General features: G+C 52.0%; 1 protein-coding gene across 2 annotated transcripts; it reads left to right on the top strand.

Moving 5' to 3' along the window:
* Positions 1-2,009: 2,009 nt before the first annotated feature.
* LGALS9 (galectin 9) lies at positions 2,010-17,744 on the top strand. 2 transcript variants are annotated; one of them, XM_033090782.1, is made up of 11 exons: positions 2,010-2,232; positions 5,870-5,961; positions 8,545-8,746; positions 9,768-9,878; positions 10,885-10,980; positions 12,668-12,703; positions 13,260-13,310; positions 13,912-13,953; positions 14,426-14,514; positions 14,655-14,817; positions 17,068-17,744. In XM_033090782.1, the coding sequence occupies exons 1-11, from the start codon at positions 2,194-2,196 to the stop codon at positions 17,212-17,214; spliced, it is 1,068 nt and encodes a 355-aa protein (XP_032946673.1). In that variant the 5' UTR covers positions 2,010-2,193; the 3' UTR covers positions 17,215-17,744. The 2 variants fall into 2 exon arrangements, with proteins under 2 accessions (XP_032946673.1, XP_032946674.1); XM_033090783.1 differs by lacking the exon at positions 10,885-10,980.
* The last annotated feature ends 776 nt before the right edge of the window (positions 17,745-18,520 follow it).

The raw sequence follows: 18,520 nt of genomic DNA, 5'->3' as shown, positions 1-18,520 counted from the left end.
TCCTCATCAATACTCATCATGTTCTGGTTTCTTGATAGTGGCAATCCCAACGGGTGTGAGGTGGCAGACTCACATTTTGAACAGATCCTTCGGTCTCCAGGGTAGAGAAGACAGCCTCAGACCCGTGTCTGGGACTTTGACTAACAAAACTCTGCGTAGGAGCTGGGCCGAGGGCGGCCCCTCGCCTCCTTAAAAACCACAGCAGGGCCCTGGCACTGCATTTGGAGGATGCCTCCTTACTGTCTTAATTAGTCTGAGAATGCCCCACCCTGCAAGGGCGCAGGGCGGGAGCAGAGGGCCCTGAGGTTCTTTTCGAAGGGCTGACTCACCTCCAAGACACTCCGTGACGCGTGCCTGCTTGTTTGCTGGAATTCTAGCTGTCCCGGTGTCTTGATGGGACTCTAGACTGTGAGAGCTTTTTTTGGGTTTTTTTAACAGTACTTTATTGAGCTAGTGTTTATGTAAAGTAAAATGCACGGATCCTTGTTTGCTGGATGTTTTAAAACCGCTGTGTGACCAAAATCCAGATTCAGTTCCAGAACCCAGAAGACTCCTGCGTGCCCTCCCAGCCACGCCCGCCTCGGCTCATTCCTTAACTGTGAGATTCACTGATATTTCCTATATCATACTTCCTTTATTGCTGAGGGCCATTCCATTGTGTGAATACCATCATGTGTTTCTCCTTTCTCCTGTGGGCTGTTTCCAGTTTGCAGCTAGCGTATCATGAACGTAGGCATATGTTTTCACTTCTCCTGAGTTGTTTCCCAAAGTTGTATTGTTTCATACTCCAACTTGCAAGGAATGAGAGTGTCACTTGCCCCATATCCCGATCAATGATGAAACTGTCCCTGGGGTTGGAAAGGATTGCAAAGGATTTTCCTTCCTTTCCCTCCTTTCGGCTCTAACTGTGCATTTAACCACTCAAATTCTAGTTGATCCAGCAATACAGTGGGGATGGAGGTGAGGCCAGGGACCATGAAGCCTCAGTTAAACGGGAGCCTCTCAAAGAAGTCAGTCTTTGCAAATGTTGGGGCATCTTCATAAGGTGCAAGAAGGGAAAGGTACAGACATCTGATGGCTCTGGGGCACCCTCTGCCCACTCAGTGCCCATGTGACCCTTACTGGCTCATCCCGGCCTGACGGTTAGCACACTTGGCTTTCTCTCTAGCACTTGGCAGGGACCAGCTTGACTTCAGGTAAGGTTACTGTCACTCCCATCCTCCCCTCCCCACTTCCCCGACCCAGCCTATCCTGTTAAGTCTCTTTTCAACCATTTCCTTTAACCAGGTGTGGAAGCTAATTAAATGCAGTTTATTTAACATGTTCCCCTGATTCCTATGTCACTTGGAATGTTTCATTATGTCCAAGACATCTAGCTTGCCGTTCTAAAGCCCAGAAAAAAAAAATAGGGAGAGAGGAGTAGAGAGGGAGAAGAGACGAGAGAAATTCATAGAGCAGGGGATCAGAAGTTGCCAGGGCTCCACCATATCCAAGGAGATCATAACCTCCATTCTGAGGTTTTCTATTTGTGAGACACTTCTTTCTACATGATGATATTTTTATACGAGGAATAGAATTTTAAAGGAGAGAAATACCTTTTTGAGAACCTAAGTATCCTCATAGAGATCAGGTTGCCACCAGTAAGCTATGTGACCTTGGGCATGTCCCTCAGAATGAGTCTCAGTTTCTCTGTGTGTAAAATGGGTATAACCAGACCTTCCACTCCCAGCTCCCCCCCCCCCCCCCCGCACAGGCAATGCAGAGCCACACAGGCCCTGCCAAACAGCCCCGTTGTTTTTTGGACACCGCGACCGGATGTGCTGAGGCGACACAGCCACACACTTAGGATCAGTGTCTTCTAGAAACTCACTGTCATGTCAGTGTGGTCAGGCTCTTTGAACCTATATATGGCCCAAACATGATTCGATCTCGGGGTGGAGCACAGGAAGAGAGAGAAGGAAACTTCTCTGGGATGGAAAGTGTTTACTTCCCTGGCCCAGAGTTCAGTCACCCCTTCTCTCCGCCTCCCCATCCCAGCATCCTACCTTTCTCTCTCTAGACCTATTTCCTCTTGCTCCTGGCTCCTCCCCATTGAATAACTGCCAAATTGCTTTGGTTTCTATTTCTTTGTGAACTCCTCCCCACTGCCGACCCTGTGTGAAAAGCAGCGGTGACCACAGAGCTGGTGGAGAGATGGCCTTCAGCAGCCCCCAGACTCCCTTCGTGAACCCGGTGAGTTCCAGGGCAATAGCAGTGCTGCCTGCACTGAGCTGCCTCAGCAGGGAAAGCAGCTCTGGTTCTAGGAGGAAATAACACCGAGTGCCCCGGGAGCAGCGGGGTGGGGTGGGGGGCTTCCCAAAGAGAGCACAGAAGGGCAGAAATGACAGATGGAGCAATCCTGACACAACTTATACCCCAGGTCGGTCTCGCCCGTGCCTCTTAGGACCAGAGGGAGGATACTCACCAGGTTTCGTGCATGTGACAAATGCTGACTGAGCTCCCTCTTGGTGCCTGCCTTGTCCTAGGTGCTGAGGGGCGGACGGGCACAAGTAACACGTACTTAGAAGACTGGTGGTTTGTTTGTATGAAAGGGGAAGAAAACGTGGCTTCTGGGGCAGAATAACAGCCTCATAAATAAGCATGGGGCACTTACTTTGAAGATGGCCTCCCTAGGGTCAGCCATTTACTAGCTAGATGACCTCAGGCAAGTTGCTTTTACCTCTCTGGGTCTCAGTTTCCACATCTGTAAAATGGGATAATCATCGCGCTACCTCCCAGGGTTGGGGTAAGGATTAAGTGAGGTAGCATATCTAAGGTGTTTGAACAGTACTGACACACTGTAGGTGTTTTTGAAGTGTTCAGTATGATTAGGAATCGGGGCAGCAGGGAAGGCCACGCAAGGTGGTGTCTGCTCCCTGCAGGGTGAGTTAACACGGCAGCCGCAGGTCAAGGGTGTCTGCAGAGGGACCCTCTGGGGAGTGAGAGAGGAGTGGGGCTATCCCTGCAGTGTGCGATGCCACAGGCTGTCTTTTTGCCATGTGTGTGGGCCCTGTCTGCAGGGCCTTGTTTAAACCCTCTGAGCCTTGTTATACCCACATCATACATGGGAAAACTGAGGCTCAGAGACATTGGGGCTACTTGCCAAATGTTCCCAGGCGGTAAGAGGCAGGGTAGGAAGGTGCCTTGATTTCCCCCTGGGAGAGGGAAATACCCACGGAAAGAGCAGTGATGGGGGAAGGCAGGCAAGAGGCAGCCCCCGGCCCAGGAGGCCCTTGTAGCCGCTGTGTCCCAGGCCTGACCTTGGAATAGAAGCCTCTCCCGGCCTTGGCAAAGAGCTTTCTGAGGGGCTGCAGATGGCTGACAGAGCCCTTCCTGTTGGGGCCTGGGGGAGGGTGGGTGGGCAGCACCAGCGTGCTAAGGGGAGAAGCTTCTAGGGCTTCCCATTCAAGCCCGCCTCTGTAGGGGCCTCGGGCTTGGCCTGCTTCGTCCCAGCAGTTGCTGGGGCCCCTCAGCCCACTGTGAGGAAGCTCGCAGCGGGGCTGGAGAAAGCTGGGCCAGGCCCGGTTGGAGCCTCCATGGGGGCTTCAGCGTCAGTACATGTCACCCTGGGCTCATTCTCTGTAAGATGAGGGAATCCCAGAGCTCCTTCCAGGACCTGACATTTTATTACCCTGGTAACTAGCTTTCACTTTCCAATCCTTGGACTCAAAAGCCAAAATTTTCAAATCAGAAGGAAAATCGTGCAAGGGCAACAGAGAATTAAAACAGGCCTTGGAGTCTAGACTCTAGGAAAGAGAATGGGTACGGCCTCCACAGGTGCCGGGAGCACCTCCATCCAGTCCACATGGGCTCCCTCTCCAGGGTGACCTATTGACTTCCAGCAGTCAGAAGTACCCTTCTAACTTCCGCTAAAGTGTGCCGGGAAGGTCACGCGGCCCAGCTGTTTTGCTGAGGGCCTGCCTCGGGGACCTCTCACCCCATTCCTTGCCCACGCCCCGCCGACCTCATCTGGCCCAGCCTCCTCAGAAGGCCAGGATGGAGGCTGCAACCACAAGCAGGACAGTACACACTGTTTGACTCCGTGAACCAGAAGCGAGGGTGTTCTGTGCTTCATCATGAGAAGCAGGCTGCGTGGCAGGTAAAAGCATGGAGGCTAAAGTTCAAACCCCACTCTACTACTGCCCAGCTGTGCCCACCTTTGAGCAAGTTACCAAACCTTTCTGTGCCTCAGTTTCCTCATCTGTAGAAGTGGCACTAATAATGACCAGGATTGCTACGAAGATAACTAGATAACAGACCAGGACGTTGGCTGCCAGAAGGGCCTCAGAACCTCTGGGGCAGCAGCGTCCTTTGGCTAGAAGCCCACACTGCCTCCTGCAATGAGTCCTCTCTGCCAGCTGGGGCCGGGTGCCCTCTGGTGGCACTGGGTCTCCAGAAGCAGGCAGTCTACTCTCAGGCCTGTAGAGCCTGGCTCTGCTGTCCAGACTTCCAGGTAGGAAGCGGAGGAAAAAGTCCTCAGCCTCCTGGCATGGCCAGGAGCTGAGAGCCAGTTCTGACCCAGCAGAGGGATTAATTCATCCTGGTTAGATGTGAGAGGACGCTGCCCCTTTAAATGAGAGAGATGATATCTACTTTGCCATGGTCTCTACCACTCCCTATTGCCCCTACCTCACTCAGACACATCTCCTGTTTGGATCCCGTAAGCATTTCATTTTTGGAGGGTATTAATTAAAGAAGAAGTTAGAGAATATATTAGCAACTTGAAAAATGGGAAAATTGACTAGGAGATAGAACTGTCTCCTCCGTTAATGCAGCTCGTAGAATCACATTAGGTACTAGACATTCTGGAGGATAGTTTTGGAATTTGGGAATTTTGCTCAGAGAGACCCAGAGGAAAGGCTGGGTGGTAGAGAGACACCTACTATGTACCAATCTTTTCCACAGAAGTTTTCTCACTAAATCATTGATCTTAAACGTAAAGTAGGATTTAACCCTATTTTACAGATGAGGAAACTTGAGGCAAAGAGAGGTTAAATAAGTTCCCCAAGGCCACTCAGGTAATGAGCAGCAAAATTAGGATTCAAACTTGGAGTATGCCTGGCTCTAAAGTTGACGCAAGCCTCACCATAACCATTGCTCCTTTCGAGTAGCCCCGGAGAGAGAATTTGACAAAGTGGGTGCTGATGGGGCCGAGGAGGAGTGGAGATACCACATGAGGAATTTGGAGGCTGCTGGGGGCCTGGCAGAAGGAATGGGGAGCCCAGGAGCAGGAGTAGAGGAGGCGGCTGCCCTGTGCCTGCAGAAAGCATCTAGGAAGAGGTGCTACCCCAGGTGGCTGGGAGGGCAAAGGTCATGGCCACCACTATTCTATGGTGCGGTGGGCAGGAGAGAGGGAAGGATGCCGTCTTCTTGGCCCTCGCAGCTTAGCAGAAGGTTTATCCTCTGGAGTAGGTGGGTGTCCTCTTTCGTCCCTTAGGCCTCCTGAGTCTCCGACCAGAGCCCTGGGGCCTTTACTGGGAACTTGGCCTGAGATCCAGCAGTCTCCATCACTACCCTGATTCCTTCCCCTCTTGGAAGCGGTCACTTCTTCTCAGACTCTTCTGGGAGGCCAGTTCCCCATCACAATCTCTCAGAGCTCTGCGGTCTCATGACCACAGTCTCAGAATGTCTGTGTAACTACTTCAGTTCAGGCCAGCTTCCTTAAAAGCCTGGGAAATCCATGAGGCTGAGACTCCATCTGTCCTATTCACAGCTGCACCCAAACCCCTAGCACAGTGCGGGACACACCCAGGGCCACCACGAACAAGTGCGGAAGGGAACAGACAGAAGGAGGCAGGCCCACTGACTGACCACCATCTTCTCCCTACAGGTTGTCCCCTTCTTTGGGACCATCCAAGGGGGCCTCCGGGATGGACTTCAGATCAATGTCAGTGGGACTGTTATTTTCTCCAGTGATACCAGGTACCTGGAACTCTTGTTTCTCTCCAGCCTCGCCCCTTAGCAAACCATGGCGCCTGTCAGCTCAGGTTGGTTCACCTGAGCTGCCTGTACCTGGTTCAGAGGATTCCAGATGAGTAGAGCCCAGCCGCTGCCAACGCTCATGGCACCACTGCCTAGAGCATCTGGGACCATGAACGTAGACTCCCCATAGACATAGGGAGAGCAGGAGCTCACGGTCTAAGGCCAGCCCCGAGGCAGATCATCATGTTCTAGAATTCAACTTTTCACCCTAAGACCCAGAATGACAAAAATATCATTCCTTTATTTCCCATAATTGCCCTCATCGACTTCAGAGCTCTCATTTGGCTGACGTGGAAATATTTAAACTTGCCGTCAAATCAAAATTTGGTCTCTTTCTGTTTCAAGGTCTTTTCTGGAAAATACTAAGTCGATTCAAAATACATACATCTTCTTAGCCAGTTTCCCACCCCCTCTTCCTTCCCAAAGTGCGGGGGAGGGCGGGTGTTTGGGAACAGGGAAGAGCTTGCACATCTTCTCAGAGGCCGGAGGGCCCTCTGAAGCTCACACAACCCTGGCTGACCTCTGCTGACATCCAGGTGGTGCGGAGGTGTGGGGCTCTCTCCCTGTTTGGGTGGGGTCCACGTACATGGTAGCTGCCTGCTGCAGTCCATGGTGTGCACAGAAGACCCTCTGGATATGTGGCCTTCTCTCGGAAGTCTCTGAGTCTCAATCCCAGATGTCTTTTGCCCCCAATAGTCCTCTCATCACCTTGCATGGGGCCTGGGAACCTTCTGGATCCGTTCATACCACTCCCAAGCCCAGCTCAACCTCATCTTGGTATCTAAATTCTAGATGACTTCCCCCACCATTGCCTTCCCTGCCAGGTGGATACCGGGGACATCTCTGACAGACCCAAGTGCCCCCAGGAGACTCCAACGAAAGCAGGGCACCCAGATCCCCCTAAACCCTGCTAGCAGGAGAACCTGGGACCTTTGAACCTCCATCCCCTTCGCTCTCCTTCCCTCCCTCTGTCTACCCTTCCTCCCAGTACCGGGAGGGCTTTCTACTCCCATCCTGTTTGATAGAAACTGTCCCTACCTCTTCCCGTGGAAGCTTTTGCCCTCATCCTTCCCTGGGGCAAGAATTTTCAAAGGACCACAGGAATGGAGCTGGAGGACTACAAAGTGGAAAACACCTCCCGAGATATGTCAGAAACAATAGTCTCCATTGAAAGAGGACTTTTGTGCTGCCAGTCACTTGGGAGACTCCTTTCCTTTTAGCATACCCAGAGGGAGGTCAGGCTGGGTGTGGGGCCTCTGCAGGTCCCTGTGGGCCCTGCTGGCTGAGGGTCCACAGAGCGACCTGGTGTTGAGGATGGCGCCCAGACCTTGCCGTCCTCCACAGAGAAATCAAATGGGCTCTGCAGGAATTTTATAGGATGTCTATTAAGGGACGTCTCAGGGCTTGGTGGAATGCCTGGTCCTGGGTGAATGCAGAAGACAGGAAAGCAGGCGGCCTTCCCTGAGCGCTGTGTGTGAGTTGGGGATACCAGAGCGAGTCTGAGAAGCAGGCCATGATCCACGCATACTTGTGCTGAGTTCAGGGAAGGCTGGAGTGGACCGTGACACCTCAGTGGAGAGAACCTCAGACAGGGACTGGTTTTAGGACCTGAGTGAGCTGTGTCTGGGGAAAAGCAGAATAAACATTTATTGCGCCCCTTTTGTGAATTAGGTTCCTTGGAAGCTCCTTTCGTTTTAATTCCTCACCTTTGAGCTATGGCTAGGCCCGAAGGAAGTTTTCGATGGTGAGGGGCTTCCTTGAGGAGAGAGACAGGAAGGAACACTTACCTGAGTGGGAGTTTCCTGAACACGGCGTCATTGATCATCCCCAAAGGAAGGAAGTCGCCACCATTCCTGGGTGCAGCGACTTGAGGGTAATGTGATTCAGGGTCATCCCAAATGACAAACAGGGCAGAGCTGGGGCGTGGGTCCAGGCCTGCTGACTTCAGGGCCACCACGCACATCTCACGTGTGGGACACACACCAATGAGGAACAGACGAACATACGGAAAGTTCTCACACCCAGAGAGTTCATTTTATTTATTCTCTGCCTCCCATTTTGGACACCGTCTTCGTGGTGTATTCCATCACTTTCACATGTTCTTTCAATTTGCTCTCTTCCTTCCCAGTTGAGCAGACATGGGTTGGCCTCCAACGAGTGCCCACTTGGCGTGAAAGGCTCTCGTTTCTAGGCATAGTCCTTGATTGCCATCCTCGAGACAAGTTTGTAATCAGTTTCCAAGACTTGTTGCTAGTGTCAACATTTTCCTTGCTCCATTTTCTACTTACTTTTGGAGAGTCACACTGTAAACGGCAAAATGCAATCATTACACAAAAACACACTACATGCAACTTAGGTAAACCAAAAAGATAGCAACAAAGTAAGGATGGGGGCAAGCCCGCCATACAGGTCGTACGCAAGTTCCCAGACAGACAGACGTAAATCAAAGGCGCGAGACTCTCCCGTTCCCACCACTGGCAATACACCGGGCTACAGAACACCTTCTGATTTCCCTTGTACTAGGTTTTCTGTGAACTTTCAGACCGGCCGCAGTGACTACGACATTGCGTTCCACTTCAACCCTCGGTTTGAAGAGGGAGGGTACGTGGTGTGCAACACGAAGCAGAACGGAAGCTGGGGGCCTGAGGAGAGGAAGATGCAAATGCCCTTCCAGAGGGGGAGTCCGTTTGAGCTCTGCTTCCTGGTGCAGAGCTCCGAATTCAAGGTGAGCAGGAACTGTCCTGCCCTCCCTCCCGCTGCCTGCCCCAACGCCATCAGGCGGGCGTGGTGAATAGCCCTTAAACAATCACCGGATCAATGCCGTTATACAGATAACCTGCCATTTCCTCGGAAGGGGGGCTTTCTGATGGCTACCGTCTCCGTACACATCTTCACCTGCATCTACAGGTGCATCTGTTCCTTCTCCTATCAGGAAATAAGAACTAGATTAAGTCCCCAAGAGGATATTTGGCCTCAAGGTCTGAGTTAATTCCATTCCTCTGCTGCAGCCATTCCTCCACGGGTCCCTGATAACATTTGTTTTGTGACGACATTATTGCAGCCCTTATTCGGTTTTACGAATAGCTTAGCTTTGCATGGCGTTGTAAATTGCTTTTGCAAACAGAGTAGTGCCTGTTGGGCTTGGGGAGATGGCTGTCCCTGTCAGTGCTTCTGTGAAAGTGGATGTTCCCATTCCCTCAATGTGCAACCCCAGGTCCCTTCTCTTCTTCTCTCTTGAGGATTTTATACATATTTAAATGTGCATATTTAAATAACACCTGAGGTGAGCTAAGACTAGAAAGACAAACCTACTGCCATAAACAAACAACCATGAGAACTAAGAAGCCAACAACTAGAGCCAAGTGCAGATTGGGTTTGGATATATTTTGGTGTGTTTTTTTTTAAAATGAATTTTATCGGGGAATATTGGCGAACAGTGTGTTTCTCCAGGGCCCATCAGCTCCAAGTCATTGTCCTTCAATCTAGTTGTGGAGGGCACAGCTCACTGGCCCATGTGGGAATCCAACCGGCAACCCTGTTGTTCAGAGCTCGTGCTCTCACCAACTGAGCCATCAGGATATATTTTGGATCACACACCTATTCCTGTTACTGGCTCAGCTCTGAGGACTGGTGCCCTGACCTGCAGGGGATGGATATGAAAACTAGAAGCAGAGGTCCTCGTGGCTCAGGTGTGCTCCCTGCCCTGGCCTGGACCCCTCCCCTGGAATGTGCACTCATCTTGGCAGGTGACAGTGAATGGCAGCTTCTTCATGCAGTACTCACACCGCGTGCCCTTCCACCGCGTGGACACCATCTCCGTCGCCGGCAATGTGATGCTGTCCTACATCAGCTTCCAGGTCAGAACGTCCACCTGACACCTCTCCCAGTCTATGCCTAGTCCCTGTTGGGTGGGCCCAAAGGTACCAGCCGATCTCCTACCCTGGTGACTCTGGGGACACATCTCTGGCTCCCTGTCTTGTCCTTCTTGTGTCACTGTCTCTGTCCAGAGCACCTGCTTCAGTCTCTCAGACTCCTAGTTCACTCTTTTCTGTCACTCTCTATTTCTACCCTGGTTAGGAGGCCATGTGGTTCCAGAAAGAACCCAGGCTTGGGAATCAAACTGAATCTAGCTCAGATTCCAGCTCTGTCATTGTCATCAGCTGTGGGATCTTAGACAAGTGACTTTGCCACTCCAAGCCTCAGTTTCCTCATCTGTGGATGGGGCATAGTCACTGCCACCCCACGGGTCATTGTGTGAGTGCGGTGAGGCAATACCTTCCAGAGGTCACACAATGGCCCACATGGACCCACACCAGGGTTTATTGGACCCTCTCTGTGTTTTAAAATTTTCTACTGTGTTGCCAGCGTCTAAAAGGTCAGAAGTTTTGCGTTCTGGAGTTGAGTGGTAGTGATGGCTGCACAACAGTGTGAATGTACTTCATGACACTCAACTGTGCACTTAAAATAGTTAAGGAGATACATTTTATGCGTATTTTACCGCATTTTTTTTTTAAAAAAGGACAAGTGATATCACATGGAAATCTGAATTTCTGGCTTGTTGTGAAAACTGGGAGGACTGGAGTCTCGTGGGCCCACATACCCCCAGAGTCCTAGGTGGCTGGATTGGAGCGGTTGTTACAGCTTTTGGTATTTGAGTGCGCTCCCTCAGAGGAGAAGAGCACCCAGTCAGCCCTCAACAAATACAAGCTCCTCTCTCTTTGGTCATCCTCTCATATTCCCTCCCGACCCATCTCTCTCCCTGCCTGCCTGGCTTTCCCCTTCTTGCGCTGGCCCCTGCCTTTTCACTCTTCCTTGGCTCTGTTAATGCTTCTCTTCACTCCATGGTAACTTTTGTTTTAACAGAACACCCGCGCAGCCCCAGTCCAGCCTGTCTTCTCCGGGGTGCAGTACTCCCAGGCTGCCCGTATCCCACCCAAGCCCAAGGGGCGCAAACCAAAAGTGAGTTACACATGGAGAATCTGGGAGGCTGAGCAGTCAGCAGGAAGGACAGAGGGTCCGAAAGGCTACTTCCGGCCAGCAGGCCAGCCAGGGTCCACAGGCGCCATCACGCCCACCCAGGGCTCCCCATCTCCTCCATCCACCAGGCACCCAGAGCCAGGACCTGGGAGCTGTCCTTGATTCTTCCTTCCCCTCCTGAATATCTGTCCAGGGTATCAACACCTGTCCTTCCCAAAGCCACTGCCTGGGTCCAGGCCACCTGACCCTTCACCCCCCTTACACCCAACCACGCACTACCACAGTGACCTTCCCATAAGCAAATCCGATCACATCCTCTCCCTGCTTAAAAATCCTAAAGGCTCCAAGCCCTTCTAAATAAAACTCAGCTTACCCCGCAGGACATAAAGAATCCTCTCCAGTCTTGCCCAGCTCACCTCCCGCCTCGCACCTCACTCACGAAGCTCATGCAGCCTCTCCTGCTCACGCAAGGTTCTCTCTGGCCATCACGCTTTTGCACATGCTGTTCTGGTGTCAAAGACTCTTTGCCACCTCACCCCAGCCAATCCCTAATTGCCCTTCAATGATCTGCTTAAATGTCACTACTCAGGAGCATCTTCCCTGCCTGCTAGATTGCTGGACGTCCCTACCCCCAACCCACCCCCATGGACCCTGTACATCTCTGTACCACGCCAGTCACCATGTCCTGTTGTAACTGTATTTTCGTGTCTGTCCTCGTTACTCCATGCCCTCCTGCCCTACACCCATGAGCCTGGAATTGTGTCTTGTTCCTTTGTGTATCCCCAGCACTTTGCCCAGTGCCTGGAATCCAGTGGGGACTCGATAAATGAATGAGGAATGTGATTTGTACAGCCAGTAGATGGGGAGACCCGTCAGGACAAGAAGTCTGCTGGGTGGGGACAGGGTCTAGGACAGGAAGGGAAGAAGGCCTGGCCCTTCCTGTGGCTGCTTGAGCAGTGGGGGATGGCGGCAAGGGGTGTCTCTCTATCCAGCCTTCCTGTGGCCCATCACAGTACAGCCAGGGCACCTGCTTCCTGCCACACTGACTTCAGGACTGGTGGAGCTCCAGAGAGACTTTGCCGGGCAGCCCAACTTTGGACCTGGCCTGGGGAGGACAGGGTGTACTGGATACAACCAGACAGAACTGGTACCATTTTGGATTTTATCACTTGCTACCTGGGCAGGCTTGGGCACCTTGTTTAACCTTCCTGAGCTTGGTTGCCTCACTTAGCAAAACAGAAGCTCAGGATGTCTCCCCCATAAAGCACTGAGGCCAGAACTTGGCACACAGTATAGGCCTTATGAATACTAGTTTTCACCTTCTGGGTGAAATACGGCACTGGAAATAATGATTTTTGTCTCTGGGAGCTAAGGTAAGCTATATGTTCTGTATCAGACACACCGCCCTCTCTCTCTGGAGGAGCCAATGGGGATATTCCCCCTCCTTCAACCCTGACAGCCCCCCCGCCCGCAGCCCCATTTCATAACCATGGTATACCTGGATGGTGGGTGAGAATCTGGGCACCACGGGCTCAGGAAGCCTTGCTTGGGAGCAGGAAGGAGGTAAGCATGAGTCTGGGAAGGCATTTCTTATGACAGTTTCCGCCATCATCTCACCCCCAGGTGGCACCAATGTTAACCCCCATTTTGATTTTCTCATCCCTTTCAGCCTCCAGGTTTTTGGCCGGCCGATTCAGCTCCGATTGTAAGTCTCTTTCTCTCTTCGAAACCTCTTCATTTTGGTCCTTCTTGTGGGTTAAAAGGAGGAGGCAGAGCCAGGCATTAGGCCTCTACCAGAGGGAGGGTGGAACAGCTCAGGCCAGACACCTTGACCATCTGCCTGGTTGTGATGGTGGTGCTGGTGGAGTTTGGGGGCAGGGGTGGTTGGCTGGCTCTGATGAATTAGGAAACAGCTCGAATTGTCCAAGCCTCTGTCATTCTGTGGGCAACCACAGGAGACTGACACCCCACGTTTATTTTTTCCTCCTGCAAAGTGAAACTACGCTAGAGAAATTCTCCTGAGAAGAAAGATGGGCCACAGGCCACAAACGAGGCCATATTTCTTCTCCAGAAGAAATCTTGGCTCCTCCCTCATCCCCTTAAGAGAAAAAACACTTCTATCTTTCATATTTGAGGAATCGGGTCAGGGTGACTGCGCTGGTTACCTGCTTGGCGGGTGTGTGTGAAGTGGTGCTCTCTGATGGCAGGTGATGGTCTTTACGCTGGTGAGAGCTGGTTAAAACTCAGTTTCTTTCTTCCAGACTCAAACGGTCATCCACACTGTGCAGAGCGTCCCTGGACAGGTGTTCCCTGTAAGTCTGAAAGCTCTGGTCAACTCACAGCCCCACCATGCCCCCTTCACCAAGGACTGAATTCTCTAGTCCCAGAGGAGGGAAGAAAGCAGGAGGATGGGGACATTTGGGGCTGGGCCCTCTCTGCTCAGGAGACCTACAAGTTAAACTTCCCTTGGGATAGCAGAGATTCTGGATCAGACTGGCTTTGCCCAGCAGCCCAAGAAGCAGGACCCTAGGGGCCAACAGGAAAACGGGTCCTTCCTTCACTGAGAGGGGAATGCAGTGGTCCCAGCAGCCAGATCTGAGGCCCTGCAGGACGACCTGGCCTCAGGACATCACTGCTGATGGCAGGCGTAAGCTGCTACTTCTCTTCCTCCTGCTGACACAAGTCAGACAGGAGGTCTGGAGTCAGGATAGCTGCCTGTAGAGGGGTCGAAAGCAGGTGACCGTGATGGGGTCTGGGAACATGGCAGGAAGTTCCACCAAGGCTGACAGGAGAGAAATGGTGAATGGGAGAATCCAGGTACTGAAGCGTCACACTGGAGTGTCCCCTCTAGAGTGTCTGGGGCCTGGGTGTGGGCTCATTCCTGCACTGAATTTCCTGGTCTCTTTTCAACAGAATCCTGTAATCCCACCTGTGGTGTACCCCAACCCCACCTATGTAAGTGATTGCTCAGGGAGAGTGGGGGTTTTCTTTGTGCTGGGCAGAGTGGGAGGTGAAGGGCAGCTTAGAAAATTCAAAGCAGTCCTAAATTTTAGTAAACTGAAGTTCTTCCAACATCCAGGTACATTAGAAGACTGTTGAAAGGAGCTTTCACCTTTAATACTGTCCCTTCATCGTGAGCATATTATATGGCCTTCCCTTCTCAGCCCAAGTGGCCTTTTGTTTCTGGCCAAAGTTCTTTTCATGACAGTTTAAGCCCATTAATTTGAGGAACGCTGGACAGTTTTCCTCTGACATTCACCAACCAAGTAAAGATATCATGCAGTTCTTTCTTGAAAATATGTTACTCACAGACACGGTGGTCAAAGTCAGTTGACAGATCAAATTCATGGCAATTGGCAGAAAGTGCCCCCTCCGGCAGCAGCTGCTCTGACGGCCGCTGGTTGACATGCCCCTCTCTTCCCGACAGCCGATGCCTTTCTTTACCTCCATCCCGGGGGGGCTGTACCCCTCCAAGAACATCATCATTTCGGGCATCGTCATGCCCAGCGCTCACAGGTAAGCCTGGGTCTCGGGGAGGAGAGGTTCCCCAAGGTCACACTGGACATCCCCCTGGCTCTAGGCAGGCGGGGGGCGGGGGGGGCAGGGGCCCAGAGCTCAGTGGGCACAGGAAGTCCATGTGAGCTGCCCACCCCCAGGTTCCACATCAACCTGCGCTCTGGGAGTGACATCGCCTTCCATCTGAACCCCCGTTTCGATGAGAACGCCGTGGTCCGGAACACGCAGATCAACAGCTCTTGGGGTTCCGAGGAGCGGGGCCTGCCGGGAAACATGCCCTTCGGCCGAGGCCAGAGCTTTTCGGTAAGGTGCCACAGCCTGGAGCTCAGAGGCGCTCCGGAGGGGCAAATGGAGCAGCGGGTGGGAGGTGTCTGGGGGTCCCTCGAGCAAGATGAGAGCTGAGGCCTCTGGGGTGAGGGCTGGGCCCAGGAGAAGAGAATGTATTCAACCAATTATTGTTGTTATGGTTTTACTATCACTGTCTCACATCCGATAGGTGGTGGTGTCTGCTGTTTACAGACAGAAAACAAACTCTCAAGTGTATGTTCCTTGCCTGAGGTCACACAGCCAATAAGTGCCAGATCGAACCCAAGAATGAGGTGTCACTCATTTATTCACTCACTCACTCATTCATTCAGCAGTTATTTATCAGCTGTTTTATCAAGGCCTACTTTGTGCAAGAAGTAGCCTGGGTGCTGAGGCTGAGGGAATAGCCATGAAGCAGACAGATGAGGCCCTCCTCCCACGGAGTTTATAGTTTAGGTGAGGGAAGAACAGGGAACAAACGCATGGACAGATCATTGCAGATCACAACAGGTTAGCTATGCCGAAAGCAAAACGGAATAAGGGCATAGAGGAAGGCCTGGCAGGGGCCACGCTACCTTAGATGGGGACAGCTCTCAGAGACCACAGTGCAGTGGAGACCCCAATAATAGAAGGAGCCCACTCCACAAAGATCTGAGGGGTGCATTCCCGGCAGGCAGCGGAGGAAGCAGCTACTATTGCAAAAAACGAGAGAATCATGGGCGTGGCCTATCTAGGAACAGGGAGGCCAGGGATTCCCAGGTGGAGAGTGGGGCAGAGAGGTGTGGGGTGGTGCAGCTGGAGGCCTGGATCACTCAGCAGGTGTTCTCAACCCTGACTTCACATTGAATTCACCTGGAGAGCTTAAAAAAAAAAAATCAATGCCTGGCTCCACCCCAGCCCAATAAGGCGGTGAGCGTGGGCACATGTATTTTAAAATAAGCCCTAACACTCCTCACCCAGGTTTGGAAATGACCGATGTGAGGTCTTACGGGACATGGAAAGGAGTTTGGATTTTAATACAGTGTGGTGTTGTGTTTCCACCCAGAAAGCAATATCCTTTAATTTATACGTACCCGTAGCTGTGTGGCTTTGAGCAAGTGGCTTAGTTGCTCTGTGCCTCAGTTTTTTCATCTAAAAATGGGGTTAATAACAATATCAGTCTCATGGAGATGTAAGAAGGCAGCATCGTGTTTGTGACATGCATAGGACGGTGCCGGGGGCGCAGTAAGTGTGCTGCAGGTGTTAGTTATTGCGCTGGGCATGATGGTGCCTTGACAGGTATGCTGACTCCCTTGCAGAGAGTGTTTGGGGCGGAAAAGACACGTCAGGAGGCTGCCGCTGCAGGAGTACAGGCACGGCACACTCCTGTGTGCTAGGGACTGGGGGCCTGGATGGCACGGGCCAGCATTCCTGCCCCTAGAGGCTCAGGGTCCAGCTGGAGAGTGGGGGTGGGGTGGGCGACGTGGCTTGAGGAAGCACCTGACTCAACTACCGTGTTTCCCTGAAAATAAGACCTAGTCGGACAATCAGCTCTAATGCATCTTCTGGAGCAAAAATTAATGAGACCCGGTCTTATTTTACTATAATATAAGACCGGGTCTTATATACTATACTATACTATACTATACTGTACTATACTATAATATAATTAATATAATATAACATAACATAAGACTGGGTCTTATATAATATAATATAATATAACATAATATAATACAGAGTCAATATAATATAATATAACATTATAATACCGGCTCTATAATATAATATAATAATATAATATAATATAAAATATAACATAATATGATATAATATAATAATACCAGGTCTTATATTAATCTTTGCTCCAAAAGATGCATTAGAGCTGATTGTCTGGCTAGGTCTTATTCTCGGGGAAACACAACAGGAGGGGGTCAGGAGGTGGGGGAGGCAGGTAAGGTTTGCTGGAGGGGGGTGTACTCCAAGGGGTGATTTGCAGTTATCCATGTGGGCAAAGTCTGCAGATCAGGGACGCAGGAGGAAGGGCATTCTGGGCCAAGGGAACAGAATATGCAAAAAGACGGGGAGGAGAGTACACAGCATGTTTATGAAGAGTGAATCCTTCAGTGTGGCTGGAATGCAGGTGGGGGGGCGGTGGACTTAATGTTTGAGAAAGGCAGGAGGGAGGGAGGGAGACACCAGCCTGCATTTAGGTTTGAGGACTTTCCAAGTGGAGTGCAAATGACATGGCCTTGACTCCTCTTCCAGGTGTGGATCACGTGTGAAGGCCACTGCCTCAAGGTGGCCGTGAATGCTCAGCACCTGTTTGAATACTGCCATCGCCTGAAGAACCTGTTTGCCATCAACAGCCTGGAAGTGGCGGGTGACGTCCAGCTGACCCACGTGCAGACATAGGCAGGATCCGTGGCCTTGGGGACAGGGGCTGGGACATGTTGCTGCCTGGATCTGCTCATCAGCTTTACCTTCCGGCTATAGCTAGCCTGCAGTGGAGGAGGCAGCTGGCTGGGACTGCTTTCCTCAGTCAGGGCAGCACCTGGGGCTCCAGCCGCCCCAATCCTACTATCCATGGACCGCGGCGGTCTGTGCAGGCTGAAGCCCCATATTCAGTCTCCTCGGCAGGAAGGGAGAGGGGTCCTGGGCCTTCCCAAGCTCCCAGCCCACGCCTATCCCCATCTAACTCTCAAGCCCATTCCCATCCCCCATTCAAGTTCACCTCAGGCCCAAACCATCAGCTGGTCACGCACAGGGGAGGCCGTCTCCTTTCTCCAATCTTTAACCTCTCCTGCATCCTGCGTCAACCCTTCTCCCGCTCCAGGAAAGCGACTGATTAACACTTGCTGGTCTCCACCAACTGACAGAAACTTCCTCAGCCGGAGGCTCCCCCACTTTCCAGCGTCCTTCAAATAAAGAGAGAAAGAAAAATGCTTGTTGGCACATATGTACGGGGTGATTGTAGTTTATTGTCTATGGAGACATTTTGGCCTCTGGAATTGGGGAGGTCCTGGTTGAGGACAGAGCGTGGGCTTACTTTGATCAGGGGAGCCCTGACATCCATGCCTGCTCCCAGTGGGTCCCCTGCAAACCCCACAAGCATGCTGGAGGAAGCAGGGTGCCTCAGGCCTCTTGGGCAGGAATTATTAACGCAGGAAACTTGGTAGTAGAGTGAACCCAGGAAACAGTCTCATGCTCCTGAGACTGGCCAAGAGCTGGGCCAGAGCCTGCGACGGCTGCGGCAGGGCCAGGAGGTCAGATGGCAGGGCCGGCTCATCAGAACCCTGTGTCCCAGTGGGAGGAGGTGGCAGGTGGGGTTAGGAGAAGCTGACTTAGAAGAGAGCCTTGTTTGTGTTGTTCCACTGTGAGTCCCCCAGTTAAGGGTTAGGGTGTGGTGGGGAAAGTGGCTCAGTGGGAAGGGTTCTGCCAGCCACTGGGCCAGTGTGGGAGGGCCCAGCTCTGTGTCCATATGATGCCAACACACCCTGCTAATGCCATCAAGAATCCAGTGCCTCAGGAACTAGGGTCAGGCTCAAAGCATAGTCCTCGGACCAGCAGCGCCTACAGCACCGGGGAGTTATTGAAAATGTAGAAGCTCAGGCCCTGCTGCAGACCTCCTGAATCAGAGCCTGCAATGTAACGCGATCCCAGGCAGTCTGTGTGCGCCGTTAGAGTGTGAGAGGCGCTGGTCCAGGTGACCCCGTTCTTG

This window comes from Rhinolophus ferrumequinum, chromosome 21 (genome assembly GCF_004115265.2).
Source record: "Rhinolophus ferrumequinum isolate MPI-CBG mRhiFer1 chromosome 21, mRhiFer1_v1.p, whole genome shotgun sequence".
NCBI lineage: Eukaryota > Metazoa > Chordata > Mammalia > Chiroptera > Rhinolophidae > Rhinolophus > Rhinolophus ferrumequinum.
The sequence above is the reverse complement of the archived record's forward strand: the minus strand, read 5'-3'. Positions and strand labels throughout refer to the sequence as shown.